Source organism: Struthio camelus, chromosome 1 (assembly GCF_040807025.1).
Source record: "Struthio camelus isolate bStrCam1 chromosome 1, bStrCam1.hap1, whole genome shotgun sequence".
Taxonomy (NCBI): domain Eukaryota; kingdom Metazoa; phylum Chordata; class Aves; order Struthioniformes; family Struthionidae; genus Struthio; species Struthio camelus.
The window spans coordinates 163,335,287-163,354,723 of NC_090942.1; the positions used below are offsets into that span (position 1 = coordinate 163,335,287).

Below are 19,437 nucleotides of genomic sequence, written 5' to 3' on the forward strand. Positions count from 1 at the left end.
ATGGCTAAGAAGACCCTGAAAATGTTATCTCAGTACAGCTGATATTAATACTCCTGAAGTTTAATTTTCCTAACCCTGTCAGTTCTCCACCCTGAGAAACATATACTCATGTAGTCTCTCCTCCTTGTCTCTAAACCTTTTTTGTATGTGTGAATTTCACTATAACCAACAGTTTCTTTTTTAGTATTCTTTACATAAATTGTTTTGTAGGCAGGCAAAATAATGAAGCAAGTGTTGTTTCTAATAGCATTAGTAGCTGCATCTATGCCTATTTACTTTTTCCTCATGTCATCCTTCCCGTTCTCCTCATAGCAACAGTTGTCTCTAGGCATCTTTTACCCTATTTGCTCTAATACCAAAGTTTCTGTCAATTCCCTGTTTATTTACCAACTGTATAATTCTTGATGGGGTTCTGAGGACCGCACCTCATTACTCAGGAATTAAAAAAATAAATCTTAGAAGTTCATGACAATCACAAGTTAAGAACATTTATTGATAGGAGAGCATGAATCTTTTCAGAGCACTGCATAGATCTGCATCGCTTTTCATTTACCAGTGTTTGTAGTCAAAGAGTGTTCTTAGACTGTGCAAAACAGTAAAAACAATTAAATTTCCTAGCCATGTTAAAGCACAGTTGGGTATATATTTAAGGGAAAACACAGAACTTGAGAGTTTGGACTGATATAAATTATATGTAATACACTATCTTCAGAGAGCCTTCTGCAGCACGTAATACCACTAGGTGTTTGGAAAGTAGCAGAAAACATGAGCTGACATTTGAATACACCACTACAACAATCTCTCGCAAAGAAAAAAAATATTTTTTTCCCAATAAGCAATTATGGACCAAATAACTCCTGAAAGAATAAATCTTGTATTACCTCTGGAACTGTTCATAAGCTAGGCATACCAAAGTGCAGCTTCAGCTGAAGTACATTCTATACCAACAGAAAAACTGCATTCAAGAGCAGCATAACGGAATAAAAAAGTGTTATGCATGGCTATAGTACACATAAAATACAAGGAATCTTTGTTTTTAAGTCATACATCTCAAAACCACAGAAAATTCTGTTTGAGTAATTGCATTGATTTGTATCTACAGAAATTATAAGTGTGAATTCTTGTGTTTAGATGGTGATATTCCGGTCACCAAGTCACTCCACTGCATTTGAACACTGTCTGCTCTAGTAATGAAGCTTAAAAATTTTAAAAGCTATGATACAACCACTATTTTCCAGCTGCCTATTTTACATGTTCCTGTACTTTGATGAGGAAAGCCGTAATAATATCTTTATTTAAATTTTCCTTCTAAGTCCGTTTCTTATCAAAGAGTGCTAAAGTACTTTTATTATTAAAACACTATCCTAGAAGAAGCTGTTTCCAGAAAAAAAAAGCAATAAAGACATTGAACTATGTTCATTTCCCTGTTTATTTCATTTTAATGCCAAAACATATCTTGTATGCCAATACAATATGTTTAAGTACAGCAGTCAAACAAATCATCTCTTTTGGCTCTCTCTCACATTTTTTCCAGAACTATTTCTTGCCTATCCTAGTTTCTAAAATAGGATTTTCCTGCCTACCAGTTTGTGTGGAAAGGTGTTAGTACTTTGCATTGATTTTTGGCATCTGACAATTTATTATTCCCCTTCCATACCACAAACACAATATCTGAAGTGTAGACTACAGTATTAAAACGGCTCTTGTCTCCTTCATTTACGAGCCAAATAATATCAATGGGTTAGGAATGTTATGAATGTTATCATCACAGAATTAATTCACCATTTCAAAACTGTGGCTCTTATAACAGATCTACATTTTCCTATCTTGAGGAACACTTTGTACTGCATGTATTCACACACATTCCAGCTGCTGTTTGTATACGAATTTTTTACATTTGTTTCCAACCAGTGATCCTCTTTTTCTCACTTTCATCACATTAAATTTCCTGTATGCGTTTAGGTTCTTTTTCTAACTAAGCAGTAAGCCACAACACAGTGGAATTCTTGGCTTCTGATAGTTGCCAGAAGGTGCTAGGAGGTATGCAGCCAATGAAATGTTCAGTCTGATCCATCTTTGAAAAAGGATTTAAAAATGCAAACTGACAGTTCAGAATACAAACAAAAGCGTGAGTTTTTGACGTTACTATGACAAAAAAAGTGTGCTAAGGAAAGCAAGTACTTATTACAAAGGTGTCAAGTAGATGACCAAATGAAATGTTAGCTTTCAGGTAGCAAAGAGGCTCTGTACGTAGTGACATTAAAGCAGGGACAGAATTAGTAAAACTATCCGTAAGCCATATGACTCACTGAAAGACATTTGAAACCGCTTACGTGACTTGCATGGGGAGGAAAGGCAAAGTAATAGGGAAAGAACAGAGTATATGCTGGGACTGCCCATTATCCCAAGACATAATGTGGTTCTTCAACACTGGCCTCCATCACGGCACATACAGGGTGATAATTCTGCCACACAGTACAGATGGAGTAACATCACTCTCAAGAAGGACCCACTCTTTTTTTCTAAGGCTAATCTAACAAAAAATTGTAAGCACCACAAAGTTGCTATTTGGTTTTACAGAATACACAATCCAGAATGCAGACATTTCCCTTAGAGCAGCTTCTGAAATCATTGCTTCTCAGCAGCAACAAACAAAGAATGACAATTTCCAGTATCAGCAAGACTCCCTGAACAGCCTGCCTAGAGAGAAGTGGTGGATGCTGTGCTAAAGGATAAGTTAAGCAAGCAGCAGTATTTTCATGTGTCTTGGATGCAGCAGAAAGAAGAGTGGGGAAACCCATTGCAGAGATGGAACTTCCCATTTCCTTCCTGTGAAACTGGACAAGAAGTGTGGTGAAGACCACCAGCCTAGGTATGTGGGAAATCCAACAGAGGAAAGAAGGAGGAAGACAACGTTCAAACAAATCTGTGCTGAGATTATCCTGTGTATAGTTGGGTGCCTTTAAGGTGAAGAAGGGAACGGCAGAGGCAGCTCCCTTCCTCCCACTGCTCTGACAAAAGCCAGGTTGATATAGGTGTTGCAACCCACAACAGCACCATCTTTTGACTTGACAAAAGTTTGGATAACGCTTTCAGCTATCCACATGGAATCCAGCTCACTGCTGTCCAACAGTAATGAGCATTCTGGAGGTTATAATTTTGCACTGAGGGAATGTATAGAATGCATATCCCCATAACAGCTCTTAAAAACCTGGCCCATTTTATTAGCAATGTACTACTACTTCCTACCCTTTTTCATTATCTGCAAAAAACATTTTTAAATATCTACTCCTAGTGAAAAATATAGAACAGATGTGGTTCCTGTTTAAGTAGGAATTAAGTTATTTACTATTCAATGGAGCCATCAAGGATAAGGAATTTCTAGAATATTCTTGTTTTTGTCGTGATCTGCACTATCCTACACTGAATGGTAAACAACCATGCACCTTCTCTAGCTGTTTTGTACATTTGCCAGTTATCCACACTCAGTGTTTGACTAAGTATGCATTTGTTTAAACAAAGCAGATAAGAAATAAATGTTTCTGTTTAATGCTCCTACTGCTTCCTCCCCATCAATTATAAGGGAAAAGGTTATTATTCTTTAGGTGTGGGATAACAACTACTAACTTCTAACAGATGTCAATCTACCACCTGTCTCTAGAAAGCATTAATTTGCACCTGTCTGCTGAAAACATGCTTAAATACTTAAAACAAATAAGCTTGCACCCAGAACCTTTCTTGCTCACCAGTGGTGGTCACTTGGTCCCATTCCAGAAGTGATCTTAAAACAGATAACCATCTTTTATAAATTATTGCAAAAGATGAAAGTTCATAATCTTCACAGATGAAAATCAATGGTTATACATATCTTTTAAGAAATTATTACAATTAAAAACATAATAGAATGATAAAAACTATGATTACAGTATTACCACTGATCCTTCTCACCAAGAGAAAATACCAGGCGAGACAACTGGTTTCACAGCAACATCATAGAAAATCAGCTGCAGAGAGACCTCTGGAAAAGGTCATCTAGCCCACTTCTGTGCCTGTAGGCACAAACAAGTGTATGTTAATCATTCCTGACAGCTGTTTCTCCAACCTGTTCTTGAAACACACAGTGACAGAGAATCCACAGTCTCCCTAGGACAAGCTTTTTCCAGTAGTCAAGAAATTCCCTCTCTTGGCACTCAGAAAACTACTGCATGCATAGACAATTCAGGATATAAAAGTAAATCCCCTGTAAAATTTCAGTGTGCTTAGCTACCAGCTCCCGGAAGGGGGAAGGGAGGAAGCAGAGAAAAATGACAGAAATGCAATGTACGCCTTATTTCAGCCCATTTTAAGGATTCCATGGTTTACAAATCACATCCTCCCAGGTGCCTCTGTAACTGAACAACAGTCACATGAAGCAAGTATGAGCTAGGAAACAATATTTAACTTCATACAGAGAAACTGTAGCTCCCACAAGGCCAGTGAATACCCAAAGTAGTTCAGTTCCACTTTAAGTCATACCTTCTCTAAGAATAAATAGTTCTGGGACACAAGTGCGAATGCAGAGGTCAATAGTTTGAGACAGAGTAACCAAGAACTATAAAGAAAGCCAAGGCGGGCCTAAATTTCACTTAGGCCTTCATAAAAACTGTTTTTTGATGAGCCAGACATGTGGATTAGGAAATCTGTTAGAGCAGTGCCAAGGAACAGGGCCAGACAGGGACCACCCAAAAAGCAGAAAAGACTCTGAGAGCAGGGACTGGAATTAGAAAAAGCAGTTTGGCAACTGGACTTAGGCAAAAGGTTCAGAGTGAGGCTGGCAATCCTTGCTTGTTCAGGAAAGGATGGAGTAAAAACCAAGAGAACACCTGAAACCCTGAAAGACAAAAGGACTAGAAGCCCACAGGAAGGGCCAGAGGGACCATATGCTTGTTTTGAAAGAGATTGATAAATGATGTTTCAGGTAGAGTAAGTTTATTTAAAAACGTCTAACTCTGGGCACGTTTGTTAGGCATCCACAAAACAGAGTGAAGTGTGCAGCCACTGTGCTAGTTAGATGCAGACGCTAAGATTGTTTCCTGCAAGAACTCCATTCAAAAAATTCTCATTTGATATGTCTTTTTGAAACCAGCTATGGAGAGATCATGCTATATTCTCTGGATAATGTTTGTAAATAAAATCTTGTGTAACCTGAACATAAGCGTAGCAGATACACCTCCCAGCAATCAACATTCACGTATAAAATTGAAGTTTCTTATTTATTAAAAAAAAAAAAAAACTCCAAAGAATTTGCATATACAAGCATTAAAATGGTGAAGAGAGAATGGAATGACACTTAACCTGCTCATCCAATTACAAAATCTTAATCTTATTGTGACTTTTCAAACAGCAAGTCACTTAAAACTTGCAATAGTTTTGTCTGTGTAACGAATTTTGTTACTAATATAGTAGGCAGTCTAATGTTTTTAAGGAATTGTTTTCATTTATCAGAATGTTTTCACTAAAAGTCTCATTTCTGCTAACTTCAACTCTGCCAGTATGGAGAAAAATTATTTTGGTAAATATCCTGTTAAAGTACTGCCACGTAACACGTAACTGTTTAAAGCAGTACAGTACACAGAAAAAAGCCCAAAACACAAAAATATTGTCAAGACTAAAAGAATTCTAAACTTTGGAGCTTTTATTACCATTTTCAAGTAAATGACATGGTCTGTATGATGCCGCTTTGGTTTTTGTCTGACATTAACTGGAGATTCAGGTCAAACAATGGAAGGAAATGTTGTGAGACCAATTCTCTGCTGGCATAACTGTATTGATTTTATTAGACTTATGTCAGCAGAAGACATAGGCTTTTAGTTGAGAGGAAAAAAAACCCCACAACATTTGCTTTTATTAAAACATTTTTTAGCCGGAAGAGTAGAGATGAGTGACAGAATCCACTACTAAATCTAACAAAGTATACGACTGGGGTTTGGTAATCCTGCCAATTCCATCTCCAATCAATTTTTTCTTGTGTTTGTGCATCACATACACAAAATTAGTAGCAAGCAAAGCATTATAAATCTTGAAAAAAGCTCATACAATTATTTTGTATTGTGATACATAGATTTATGCCACAGTTATACCCCTCTGTTTAGAAGAGGCCATGTTCAAAGGAAAGTAGTTTAAAAACAAAGCCAGTGATGTACTCTTAACATTTCTCCTCTTTACTTTAACTGATTAAGCAATCTTGGGAAAGAAGGGGGTAGGAAATGACCCAGTGCCTCTCACTATAATATGATGTCCTAAAGCCTAAACTGGTCCTAGGAATAAGGGAGGGACAAATTTTGGAGAAAGAAGAATAGAAAAGGTCACTGGTCTTGGGCTACTTGAGGGACAGGTTACTTAAAGTAGCTTGTTCTGTGTAGTTCCCATACAGATATTCAGTAATATAAGCGAGAAAGAGCTCTAAGGACTCTCCAGGGTGTGCGAGCCTTAGATTAACCTGCAGTGGCTGAGTTAGCCAGGCCTTACGCAGCTAAAGGAGCTCATGGGGCAGCTAAAACTGATCTTTTTTAGAAAGGGTAATTGTAAAAATGAAACTTGGACACTATCTTAAACAGAAGGATTTCTGCAAACACACACTGTATGTGAATCCACCTAAATGGAGGGGAGTTGAATTCAATCGCAATTGCTCCTGTATTCTCAATTCCCATCTAGAGAAACTGCCCTCTGTCAAGGTAATGGGCAATTTTCTTTCAGTGATAGCTGTCACCCAGATCTCTTCCCAAGCACAAACGTGGTGCTGTGCTTCATTAAACAACTTGCTGTGTTTGTGATGAGGATTATCTGTGACTTAAACAGAAGTGAGAATGAAACGAAATTCTCTGAAGTGATGGTCTCTAGAAGTACCAGTCCTAAAATACTATTCTAAGGAAGTATCTCATGTCAATTTTATGATTTTATTTGCATTTCTTACTCATTACCTGCCTACAACAGAATTTGCCTGACTACAAGACTGAAAAGCCAAGTAAATTTGTAATACTGCCTTCTGTGATTGCGTAATAGAAGGTCTCAACCTTATCTCTAAATGCCAGACTATGATTGTACGATTTACTCATAGCCACTATCCTTTCCGGTTTAAAAACATCTTGAAAAAGAATCAACTCAGTGCAGACTGTTAGAGTAAAAGCGTCATGTTATTAAATACAGCATGAATGATTTCTACATGTGAAGCATACAGTGATTAAAAGGTGCCGTTCTACAATAGTTTTCAGCAGAACCACATAGCATAATATTCTGTGGCTTTTAGTCACGGAATAGGAACTGTACTTCAGCTCTTTGGCGTTACTTGGTTCTTCTTCGAGTACGCTCATAAGATGAAACTGGTTGTCCCTTTCCATTTCAGTTCTTCCCTGTTACTTAAATGAAGCACAGAACTTATCCAGTAAACTTTCAGTGCGTGGCTTTATAAGTCTTGATTTTCTGGCACACTGTCTACACCGTCTCATGTAACCGCGCTTGATGTTGTCAACATTTTCTTTATAATCTTTTCATATTAAGTTTTAAAGGATACGAATTTCTTTCTGTTTAAAAGCCTACTATTCTGGAATAACATTAAAAAGGGTTACTATTGGTTTGATAAATCAAAGTTACTGCAAAATATCCTGAATGAGCAAATTTGGTGGCTGAATGATTATCTATGGAATTGCCCTGCTAGGACCTTAGCTGCTTGTTTATAGATGAAACAATTTTCAGCTAGATATACACTGAGCGCTTTCATAACTCAAAGCCACTCTGATTTGACTAAGGTCACATAGGAAACCACAATTTAGCAATATGTAGTGCAGAGAACAGTTCTTTGGAAAAGAAATACATGACTATTATTTGCATGAAAAACTACTCAGCATCTGTATGCAGTTTTTTGGGGTTTTTTTGGTTTTTGGTTTTTTTCTGACCGAGCTTTAAGTGATAATCTTCATACTATCATATTTTATACTTGCACTATGTCTAGTGCGGACTTGGTGGATTGAGAGTCCCTGAGACAGACTTAGATGGGCTCTCTTCAGTCAAAGATGACCAGGAGGCATGTTTTTAATCTCTGACCCTTAGCTTCCCTTCTTGAGGACAAGAAGAAGAAGATATAGCTTCTAGTAATTCATTGTGAGAACTGCAAATAAATATGCTATCTAAGAGCTGGATAATTATAGTTGTTATTGTCCACTGCTATATCCTACAGATTTTCACACTATCTGAAGTGGAGTTTGCCTTCTGCTCTGAAAGGGAGGCATCTATCTTGCTTGTACACATACTACATTATCAGCTGATCTTACCATTAGCTTGCAGTCCCTGAGAAAGCAGTAAACCCAGTGCAGAGGGAAAGTGAGATTATTGCTGGGTGTCTCCAAGATTCCCCTAAGTAAACAAGGTAATTACCATGTGGCTATATGAAAAAGAAAAGTTGTTAAGTTTCACTTGCTGAACTACTCCCTTGAAAAATAGGTTATTCATGACAGAAATGTATTTTAGACATCTACACTAGATTAGTTTAAAAGTAAAAGGAACTGCTGCTGGGATGAGTCACTAATCAGAGAGGTAGACTTGTAGTTGTCTACAAATGTACAACTTAAGGCTTTTTAATACTGATATATTCTGGGTTTTTTTTAGTCCCCAGGACATATAGACATAGAAATAGATTGGATTATGTAAGTTAACCTCTTCTTCACGGATAAGTGCCATTCATTATTCACCTCTACAAAAAAAATGCCTATATCTGCTGAAAAGCCCTTCACACCATGCATCCGCTTTAGCTGTATCCAAGAACCTCTGAAGTAGAAAGGAGGGACAAGAAATGAGTCTGGGTCTTTAAGGAAGTGGAGAGAAGAGTGGGGAAGAGGTTTTCCTTAGGAAGAAGAGCTTCTGGCTTTTAAGACCTAGTCTGCTTGTTATGCCATTGGATTTATCAAACATATAGTTGTTTTCCGTAACCAAAATAAGTTTAACATCCTTTGCGTGAGAAAATACAGGGTGAAAAAACTTTGTTACATGACAACGTATTGCTTGGTCATCCATTTTCTTTACATTTCAGACAAATGAATGAACTATGTTGAACGATTAACAGTGAAAACTTGCTTTAAACATGTTACAAAGTTTGTATGAAGCATTTTAAATCGAAGGAAGACATCATTTCCCTCCTGTCCTAAATGAAGCACAAGTCCTCTGGAGAAATCCATAATGAATACAAAATTAAAAGATGCATCACTACATAAATGTACAAGACTTCCTTAGAGTTAGAGAGTCAGAGTTAGCATTTCTTAGCCAAGATTTCTTAGCCAAGCATATAACTTTAAAATTTAAATGACTTTCTTTTAATACATACTTTTAAATAAATAAGAACTTACATGCAAGACAGAAAGAAAATACATAAAAGGAGTTACTTTTGTATTCAACAGCCTCCAACTCTGCACTACGGATCATTAAGGTTAATGTCCCAAATATTTAATGCAACAGACCCCACCTGATTTGCAAGTCTGAACTAGAGTGGCTGGTACTAGAAGACTGCAAAAGAGCATAATTTAGAAAGGTGGATCATGGAGGTCAGTCTTAGGGACAGAAGGATCCTCTTGCAGCTCACTCTCACCCCCCTCCCCATCTCTAGCATTGCCCCAGGAACACAGGACTGTGACCAGGTGCCCTAAATATAACATCTGCTGTCATATGCTGCTGCCAAAGCATTAGTGTCTGATTGTAATGTTTTTCAAATCATAAAGCTACTACTCTGTTCATTCCTGCCAATGTCAGAGCTGGCATTCCTATTCCTATTCCATTTCCCCATAAGAGGCCCCAGATTTGCCTCAGAAGACTTTGACTGCTGCTCTTCAAGCCACTGATAAGAAAAACCCTTGGATTATATCACTGTTAATATTCAGGTAGGCAGGCAGAAGAATGAAGAAGGTTTTAGGAGTTTTAGGAACATAATTGCTGTTTCGAGAAAGGAAATAGATGCAACTACAGTGGAACTCATTTGAAGCTTCATTCTTCTTTACATGAGAATCTGATCGTGCAACTACTTCAGTTGCTATTTCAGCCCCAGTCCGTATGCACCTCCTCACAAAACTCTGCAAATCTGCAAATAAGGGCTCATTCCCTCATTAGGAAAGGAAGCTTCAGAATAGTATTTTAAAATACTATTTTTTTTAAAGAAGAAACATTTTTTTTCACTACATACTGAGACTTGGAAAAAAGGTGTGGAGGAAAACAGACCTCACTGGAGTCTGGATATGTCTCCTCTCAGTCTAGGCTTATTACTATGAGCAGATTTTGCAAGAGGTTTGGGCTAAAAACAACCCCTTCTTTCTAAGAAAAAAGATGAGCTGAAAAAAACTCAAATCCCAGCTCCTTCACTTTTGACTTATTCTTCATAGTCTTTACAGTTCCCAATGGGATTTGACCCCAGCAATACATTTGTGCTGCACCACAATGCAACAAGATCTTCCTCTACCATATACTCTTGTCAAAACAGTGATAACATATACATATACATGTATACACTTTACGGTCTTTCATGGGCTCCACTAGTCTTTTTTAGATCTACATTGCCCTTATTCCTGGCATAGCACTACTAATATGTTCTTTCCTCCTAAGAAAACCTGTCAAAACATTTTAAATTCGGGAGATGTCGCCTGTTAGGACAAAGCAGCTGGAAATACCTAACGAAAAGGTTTGCAGTCCAGTAACAGAAGAGGTGGATGATTTGAAGCTCTTTCACAGGACCAGCTATCAACAATAAAATTTTTAACAGGCATAGAAAATCTTATGAGTCCAGTCAGTTCATCTGACAAAGGCTGCCATAAGAACACTTAGTGAAACCCATCTGCTGATGAAGTAGGTCAGATCATTAATATACTCTTCAGAAACATTAAGTACAATTACCTTTCGTTCATTTCTTTCTCATATTAATGAAAATGAAACACAAGTGTTCATAAACGAGCTCAGTCTGTGAAAGCAGTTTTGACATAAAGGATATGCTTTCAAATTAGAAGGAAAGATCTCAGTTCACTACCAATCCATGAATAAGAAAAATTCAAATACACTTCAGAACACTTATTTGCCTTGCCAAAACTTGCTTTTTTGCTGCAACAGATAAGCTTGTCACCCTAATCGAAGGAAGGGCAAAAGGTGAAGGAGATGCTGCTCCCATCCCTGCTTTGTGTGTTTGTAGTGGCCTGAGGGGCCTGCATTCTAGTTTCGACAGGTGTTACAAAAAGCTTCTCCTTCCACCTATCCCTTGTATTCACTTTCAGTTTTTAAATTAGCACATATTTTCTATAGGTAATACCTGCATATGAGTGCTTTTGTTTGAAAGGGCCCAAGGACTAAAGGTGCTCACACTGTTGCCTAGGTATATAAAAGCAAAACATTTAATAAGAAAGACACTTTTGAAATGCCTCCCTTCCAGTAATCTCTGTTATAATGCCTCTTCCTGAGCGTCTTCCTCATGCCTCAGTTGTCACTGTCCTGAACGTACACACTGCATTTGGAACTACAGCACTTGCAAGTGTAACCAAGACTGCTTACATTTAACTAACTCAGGTACCAAGAACATAAAGCTGAGAATAATACAGGATTTAGCCTGTGTTTTGTAAACCTGCCTGGGACCACATACACTTACCAAGATAACTAGTCCACAGTGAGGTGTATGCTACCACAGTTTCACTCCTGCAAGAATCTGGGGGACCTGTTTTGAAGTTAACACATCTGTTATTTTCACACCTACAAACCTCTGATCCAGGAGGAAATGTCACTTGAAGCCAAGTTCAAAAATCCAGACTAAGGCAAACCAATTGACTTCCATTTTTATCAGTAGCCTCCTGTCCTATTTTTAATTTAGTCATTTTAAGAGGCTGTGTCTCAAATGATCACGTCCCACAGCTGAATCTTGGCAGATAGGGTCTTTGATACAGAAAAGATTTAGACCTGTTCTGTCTAAATCCAGGACTTTAAATTTCAGTCCAGGTCAAATGGCAACCAATGCAGGTCAAAGACTGGCTTTTCTACATGCCTTTAGCAAGAAATGTTGCTCAGTGAAAAATCAGCATTTCAGACCTCAACTCAATAGGAATACAAGTGCTCAGTAGAGCACTTCCAGCTGAAGTAACACAGCTCAACCTAAAAAAGATTGCAGCTTTCATGCAAAGAGCAGACCTCAGCTCAAAACATTCTCAAAATTCCATGCTTAATTATCTAACCCTCTTCCACCTGCTAGGTAGGAGCCCACATCTAATGAACTTACATGCATGCATAACTACATATTACAACAATGCTTTAATTTGGATTTATCTCGTATTTCTACATCTACTCCTTGTCAATTCAACTTTTCACTTGTTTTCTCAACAGAAGTTAGCTTATATCCTGAAACCTTACCGAGTTGAAAATAATTGCACTGATATTTTTCTTTTGATATTTTTCTGTTCACATAACTATTACAACACTTCTGGCTGCATAAACCTACAATGAACACTACCACTAAATTTCTGACCTAGTCTTAAAATAGGTAGTGCACTTAAAGCACCCATAGCTTTAGAGAAAGAGACAGAAAAATCTGTCACTGACATCAAGGGAGACAATGAAATTCCCACAGCAATGGATTATGGCAGCAGTAAATCATGCAGTGTTACTATTATTCAGGAGCTACAAGAAGTATTTCAGTTTGGAAGGGGAGAAATTATAAATCTTAATAACTATGGAAAAACAATCAGCGTAGTTGTGAGAAAAAAAGAGCCATTTTCTTACTTTGTACTTTTTTTTTTGCTGTCACAGAATAGTATCTGTCCCTTGTTCTCATTAACAAAAGCAAAAATCATACTGTCTCATGCTCCAGTTGACAGCTTCTGTGATCCATTCTCTCAGAACATCTAGAGTGTTCACTTTGTGGCACTTTAACTGAAATAGCAGTGACCACTTCAAGTGGCCATGAAAGTTTAACTTTAGCTTCCTTCTTCAATCTTCATTAAACACAGGCACATAAAAAGGTTAACTAAAGAAAAAAAATTCACTCAAATATCACTACATATTTTCCTATATACTGCAAAAGCACAGAAAAATAGGTATCAAGTGGCTCTTTGATACATATTACTGCTACATTCCATTTTTCCCTGTACATAATGTGGATTCCAGTACTGCTAAGAAAGCACTGAGGCAATACAAAACTGGCTGAAGTCAAAACTACTTTTTGCAAGTAAACAGCAATAAGTAAATTGTTTGCCGTGAATGAAGCATAAATCCTTTAGGATTTTGATTCAGCATATTGCAATCATCTATCTCGGAGCTCATCTCTTCCTTAAAGATCAGAAGCAAATGACAAAATAAAGATATCACCAACGTTGCAAACAGAATTACAGTACCAGAACTCTGCTCTTCTTTCCTCTACACTCCATGAAGAGCGCAAAGCAGGCAGAAGAAAAGACCACCGAGGAAGGCAGGGCACTCAATGACTCAGACTACAGCACTTCATTTCTCTCATCTGCTTTGTTATTAACTCCATGAGAAATCATCTACTGCTTTATCAATCTCAGTGAGATAAAAGGCAAAAAAAAAAAAAATTCTCTCCAAAGCATCTGGAAACATTATGAAAGGGAAGTACAGCAGACAAGTCTCAAAAGAGAGTAAAAAGACTGAGACATTCAAAATTGCTCTTCTTTATTAGTCATAGCATAATCTCTTTTCTGTTGTTTATATAAGGTGATGAGAAAAAGCAAATCATAAACAGATGGAAATTTCTTCTATCCCTCAGGCCTTCCCTCTTCAGAATATGGCTGTCCAGCTACTGGTCCAGAAGGTGGATCTGACTGAGAAAGTGCCTTGAAGATAATGAGCTATCTATTGAGCAACTAAGTATTTTGTTTTGCTGGGGACGAGAGAGGGAAATGAAGGTATATATCGATTGACTGACAGGGTAACACAGTTATCTTTGGCACTAGTGACACAAGCAACTGTGGCTGTCCAGCTCTGAATACCTGCATCACCAGTGATTAGACATCAGTCACTTGGAAAAGGCATCATTCTGGCAGGTTGAAAAGTAGCTTGTTTGAAGCGGTATCAATCTCAGATCCCACAGCTCTCTAGAGGAATATTCAATTAGTATCTCAAAGGTCTGCATGTGGTACTGCTATGCAGTTATTGTTATTGTACTCAGCCGGAGGGAATACCAACTAAATAATGCAGTAAACATCAAATTAAAAATAGAAAAAATGAAAAAGAAAACAGGAATAGAACTGTAGTAATACATTTTGGCTCTTCACCTAAACGAAATTCAGTTTCATCACAGAGTCGAAAGATTTGCTCAAGGTTACAAAGAAAAGAAAGTGTGTGGCATATGGGCAATCAGCGTGGTGGCTTAACATTAAGAAACACCAGAAGGCGTATTTCACTGAATGGTCAGTCACAGCCAGCACAGAATTGTTCTTTATACGAAAATACATGTGATTTGCCTCAGAAGAGTGGTGAAAGAGACATGCAAACTTTGTCTGAATGCTAAGTGGTAGATTCACACAGAGTACTGTAATGAATGTAATAGCAATATTACACTGCAAATGTATATGTCAGTGCAAATATATAAAAATATATACCAGTGCAAAGTTTGCTTTCTGGATAAGAAAACAATATTGTGAAATTCCCCATACTTGGCATACATACAAGCAGAACTGATGTATTAAAACCGAAATACTGAAAACATTTCTCTGATCTGCCATAGGAGACCACAGCGTGGAAAGGAAAAGAAAGGCAATCATGTTGGTCTTTCAGGATCAGTACATACTGATGCTAACGTTACGACAGGGCAGTGCTTCTGCAACTTTGCCCTGGATTTTTTTGGCTAGGAGTTCCACAGTTCCAGTTTAGATCCTGCTGCTCAGCCTTGAAGAAGTTATCTGAGGCTTGCTTTCCTGAAATAGTGAGCAACCCTGAACTCCAAAAAATTCAGCTAGACCTTCAGCAATGTTAATAAAAAAATAAATCAAACAAGCAAAACCTTAACAGCTATTTCCCTCCTCAGCTTTGCACTGAAATTTATATGGTTTTTTTTTCCAGTGAAGTGAATTTAAATGATTTGACATCTCAGGGGTATCATCATAGTTTCAGTATTCCAGCAAGAAAAGGTGACAACTAGAAAAATTGTTTTTTTAAAAACAATTAATCAGTTAATGTTCACATCTTTAAACTGCTGCATGATGTGCAACACAAATTCTAAAAATTAGCGTTAGAAGTCTCTCAGTTTCGTTTATACTGCCAGAACCCCTTCCCACCAAAGCTCTGACAAAACTTTCAGCCACTGCTCATGACATTAACAGCGAAATTAAGCAGGTATAAAACTTTATAAAAGTTGAATTGGTAGTAGAATATTAAAATCAGAGGAGCTTTCAAAAAATTGCCCCAGAGACAATCACAACATCAAGCAGAAAATTCACCTGTAGGACCACAAAGCACTGAAGTGACCAGTTGACCTCCAATATTACTTACGTAGCTAGACATCATTGTAGAGAGCCTACAGATCAGTTTCTGCACAAAACTCTACAGTCATAGGTGCCAAATACAAATATTTTTCTTATAATCCCATTCTTGATCTTTTCATGTTATTATTGGACTTCTTATTCTTAACTACACTGTTGCTGAAATAAGTTGCTCTTTTTCCTACAGAATTTGCCAAACCCACTGCTGGAATGCATTTGTATTATCCTCTTACTAGCAGAATTCCTGTAACATTCCCATTGACCTAATTGCAGTTTTTGGCCTGAAAAGTTGACACGTTTGTGTGAATCTGGTAAAGCTGTTTAAGCAGGGACACTAGAAATGAAGTGCCCTTATGGCTCCTTTCATCAAGCTCCAGACCAAATCCCCTTAGGAATGTGATGGCATTTCTTCTCTCTGCTCTTTTCTAAAATCCTATTCTACAGTTGCTTACAAAAAATCCAAAATATGACAAAAATAGCCCAGAAACTTAAGTAAAGACAGCTGGAAGGATGAAAGAGTGATAATGTTTAGATGCAAACTAAGTGACATGTTCCAACAACTGGAAAGGGCTAAACTTGTCCCACGATACAGGGTCAATAGACAGATCTCTGAAACCACAATGCAATTAGACTGATTTTAGTCTCTGTTTGAATAGCACTTGGAAAAAAATAAAGTTTTCTTATTTATACACCCTCATAGGAAACCCTCCATGTGATGATATGTGCTGCAGTCAGCCTTCTTCCTCATGGCAGGAGAAGACAAAAATTGCAAGGAAAATTTGATTGTCCAGAGCTAGTTTACAGCATTGGTAAATGCTGCATGCTATTATTATGTGAGCAGTCAAAATGCAGCAATAGTACGCGAGAAAAGCAGGCAGAATTGGGTCACTTAATTGCATTCAAAGCACAGTTAGCAGAGCCTCCAACCAAAAGCATCTCCTAGTTTTGCCCTTTCTGCAGATGAAGTTCATTCTGGACAGAGTCCCATCTTATGCCTTGACTTGTACTCTTTAACCTGGTGAAATCCTTAGATTTGTCAACAAACCCATTTAGAGTCACGGCTCAGGAGCAAATGCATAACTACGTCTCTACTATAGCAGTGTGTTGTATTACCAACATATTTTCAGTTATAACACATGTTCTTGATTTTCTAAAGCTTCAATCACTATAGGAAGCTATTAGCCATAAGCAAGGAAGGCATGGAGATGCCAGGACCCTGCCTGCTTGAGGACACTAGAGAAGTCTCCAACTTACTGTGGCTTCCTTACCTGCACAGGTCTTCTCGTCATAGATCTCACACACCCAGTCATGGCACTCACATAGCGGACCATAGTATTTGCCGGATTCAGTCACTTGGCAGATGCAGACTCCACAATCGCATCTGCCTCTGCCACTGCACAGCTTTCCCCCTGGGACACGGCACCTGAGCTCTGACTCAGCCCGGGACAGTGGGCACGAGGAAGGACTACCCAAACTGCTCCTGCAGAGGACAGCAAAGAGAACAAGCTGCAGTCAAAGCCAGGTGCTGCAGCTTACAGCTGGGAAGAGCTTGACCTGATGAAACCACCACTGCTGCCAAGGCTTTAGCCATCCCACGGAAAACTGTTTGTAGTGTCACAGGTTTATTTATGATTGTGAAGATACTACTTGCCTCAAATCACCCAATTTTCTTCCCTTTCATCAGAAATCTCATTCACACCTGGGGGAACGCATATGTTGTATTTTAATTACTTTGCAAAACTACATTAAGCTCATCCTCTTTTTCATTATGCATATGTAGGTATACATGTGTACACATGTATAGTTTGATTAAGAATCATTTTGATCTGAATTATTCTAATAGGTTTAGAAAAGAGACACATATAATTCAGACTTCTAGGTAGCAGAACTGGAATGTGTGATATCAAAAAGCAAAGCAAAAGCTGATTCAAATATAATATATTTGCCAAAGTAATCCTTTTGCTTTCTTCTAGTTATCAGATATATGGCTTTTATGTTTTCGTCAGAAGAGGAAAGAGAAATAATCATTGATTTTCATGCAATGGTATAGTCTGTGGCTGTGGTTTGACGAAATCCAGCAGAATCTAGATGCTAATATGAACATTTGCAGCTCTGCCATGCAGTTGTGCCACGCACTGGAACGCACAGATCAGGATACGCAGAACACACAGGGCAGATCACATGTTGTCTTACCAGGAACTGGGATGTAGGATAACAGAATAAAGGATTGGTCAAGGCTAAGCGCCAAAAATAGGTGTTTGCAAGGCTAGGGAATACTGAGGATCCAGATTACTAATATCTGCACTTCTCAGACACTAGATTTTGTGGGCTTTGGAGCAAAAGAGCTGCCGGCTGTAGGAGCAGACAGGTGTTGGCAATGGTGGAGGGAAAGAGCAACAGGAAAGTGTGCCTCACTGTGCTATTGCACCACAGTGCAGGAACGTACGAGATTTTGTGGTTAGACTTCTGCTCTACTTAGGTAGCAGAATTTCAAGGTTTGGGCATAAAGAGTTATCAGCATCCCACTTTTCACCTTTCCCCCTTCACTGCATTACAGATCTGCATGTGGGACACAAAATACATCTCTGCAAAAAATCTGCGGTTTGCATGAGACCTATTCAGGTTCTCAGTACACAACACACCTCGTCGCCGTGTGACTTTTGAGCAGGCAGAAGAACAGTTTGCAAACCACTTCATCGCTCCCTCCTCAGCCCCACCTCTACGCTCATGGCAACTTGCCGAGTGATTGCAACCCCCCCAGGGTAGCTTTGGAGCCGCACTTACCGCAGGGCCAGGGGGGCGGCCGGAGGCGCAGCTGGCAGCAGACAGGGCAGCGAGGTGGCCAGCAGCACCACCAGCCCCAGCAGCCCCTGGGCGTACATGGTCCAAGCCACGCCGAGCCGTGACGCACCTGGAGCGCTCCTGCAGCAGACCCACGGACGGACGGACGGACGGATGGACCCGCTGGGCGTGCAGAGAGCTCCGAGCCGGTTGAGCCCGGCTCCAGGGCTGCTCCCCCCGTGCTGCAGCAGCTCTGATTAGCTGCCTGGGAGCTGGATTTGGGCAGCGCTCTGGGAAGGAGGCCGGTGCCAAACCCCGAAGTTTACAGTCTAGGCAGGGAAGTAATTAGAAACAGTTGTGCAGCCAGATGGTTTATTTTGATGTTTTAAAAGTGGCCTGTTCACAGATGTGAGCGAACTGTCTCATTCCTCCAAGTGCAGGCACCGTAAATATTTGAGGTATGTGTATCCCCGTGTCCTTTGACGGATGGCTGTTTGGGATAATCTGTGTAACGTGGCTGGGGAAACGTGCATCGGTGAGGGGAGAGGACCGGTGCTCCCCAGCTGCCTCTGGCTGAGCTGCAGCATCCCGGGACGCTCTTGCCTGGCTGCTCGGGGACCTCCCTCCTGCCCGTGCAGGTACCTCCCTCCCCTCCTTTCCCACGGGTTACCTGCTGGAAGCATTGCACCGTGCGACCCCGGAGGCTGCCAGCCTGCGCCACTCTGAGTGACTGCAAATTAAAAAATATTCTGAGTTAGCTGTTTCCTCATGTCTCATTAAAATGCTTCATTGTATAAGTGGGAGATTTTGCAAGTGCCTTGAGATTAGGCTAAAATGAGGGAGACTCTCTCTAAATGAGTGAAATTTGGCAGGGATGGTCATGTCCATCTCTTTATGCTATGCAAAAATTGTAACACTTTTTGATACCACTCGTTCCTCCCGGGGAACTGATGATTGCCCAATATGTCTCTGGGATAGAAAGCTCTTAAAAAGCTATTAAATAAATTTCCATCTCAAAAGACCGTATGATATAGGTGTCCTGGTCTACACACACACACATCTGCATTTTTGAAGCAGGCAGCTGATAGAGGAGACTTACACTGGTTCTAGAGCTCATACTGTAGATTACAGCCCTTAGCAGCTTTTTCAAAATGAATAACTTTCTGGTTTTATTTTC

The 19,437-nt window shown here is 39.2% G+C and overlaps 1 protein-coding gene across 1 annotated transcript in view; it reads right to left on the reverse strand.

Moving 5' to 3' along the window:
* Positions 1 to 18,725, reverse strand: part of ITGBL1 (integrin subunit beta like 1) — a 144,745-nt gene extending 126,020 nt beyond the window's left edge. The window contains exons 1-2 of the mRNA XM_009680118.2: positions 18,264 to 18,725; positions 16,748 to 16,959 (exon numbers count right to left, since the gene is read on the reverse strand). Coding sequence (XP_009678413.2) covers positions 16,748 to 16,959; positions 18,264 to 18,361 — 310 coding nt within the window. The 5' untranslated portion in view covers positions 18,362 to 18,725. The remainder of the gene's footprint in view (positions 1 to 16,747; positions 16,960 to 18,263) is intronic.
* Between the last annotated feature and the right edge of the window lie 712 nt (positions 18,726 to 19,437).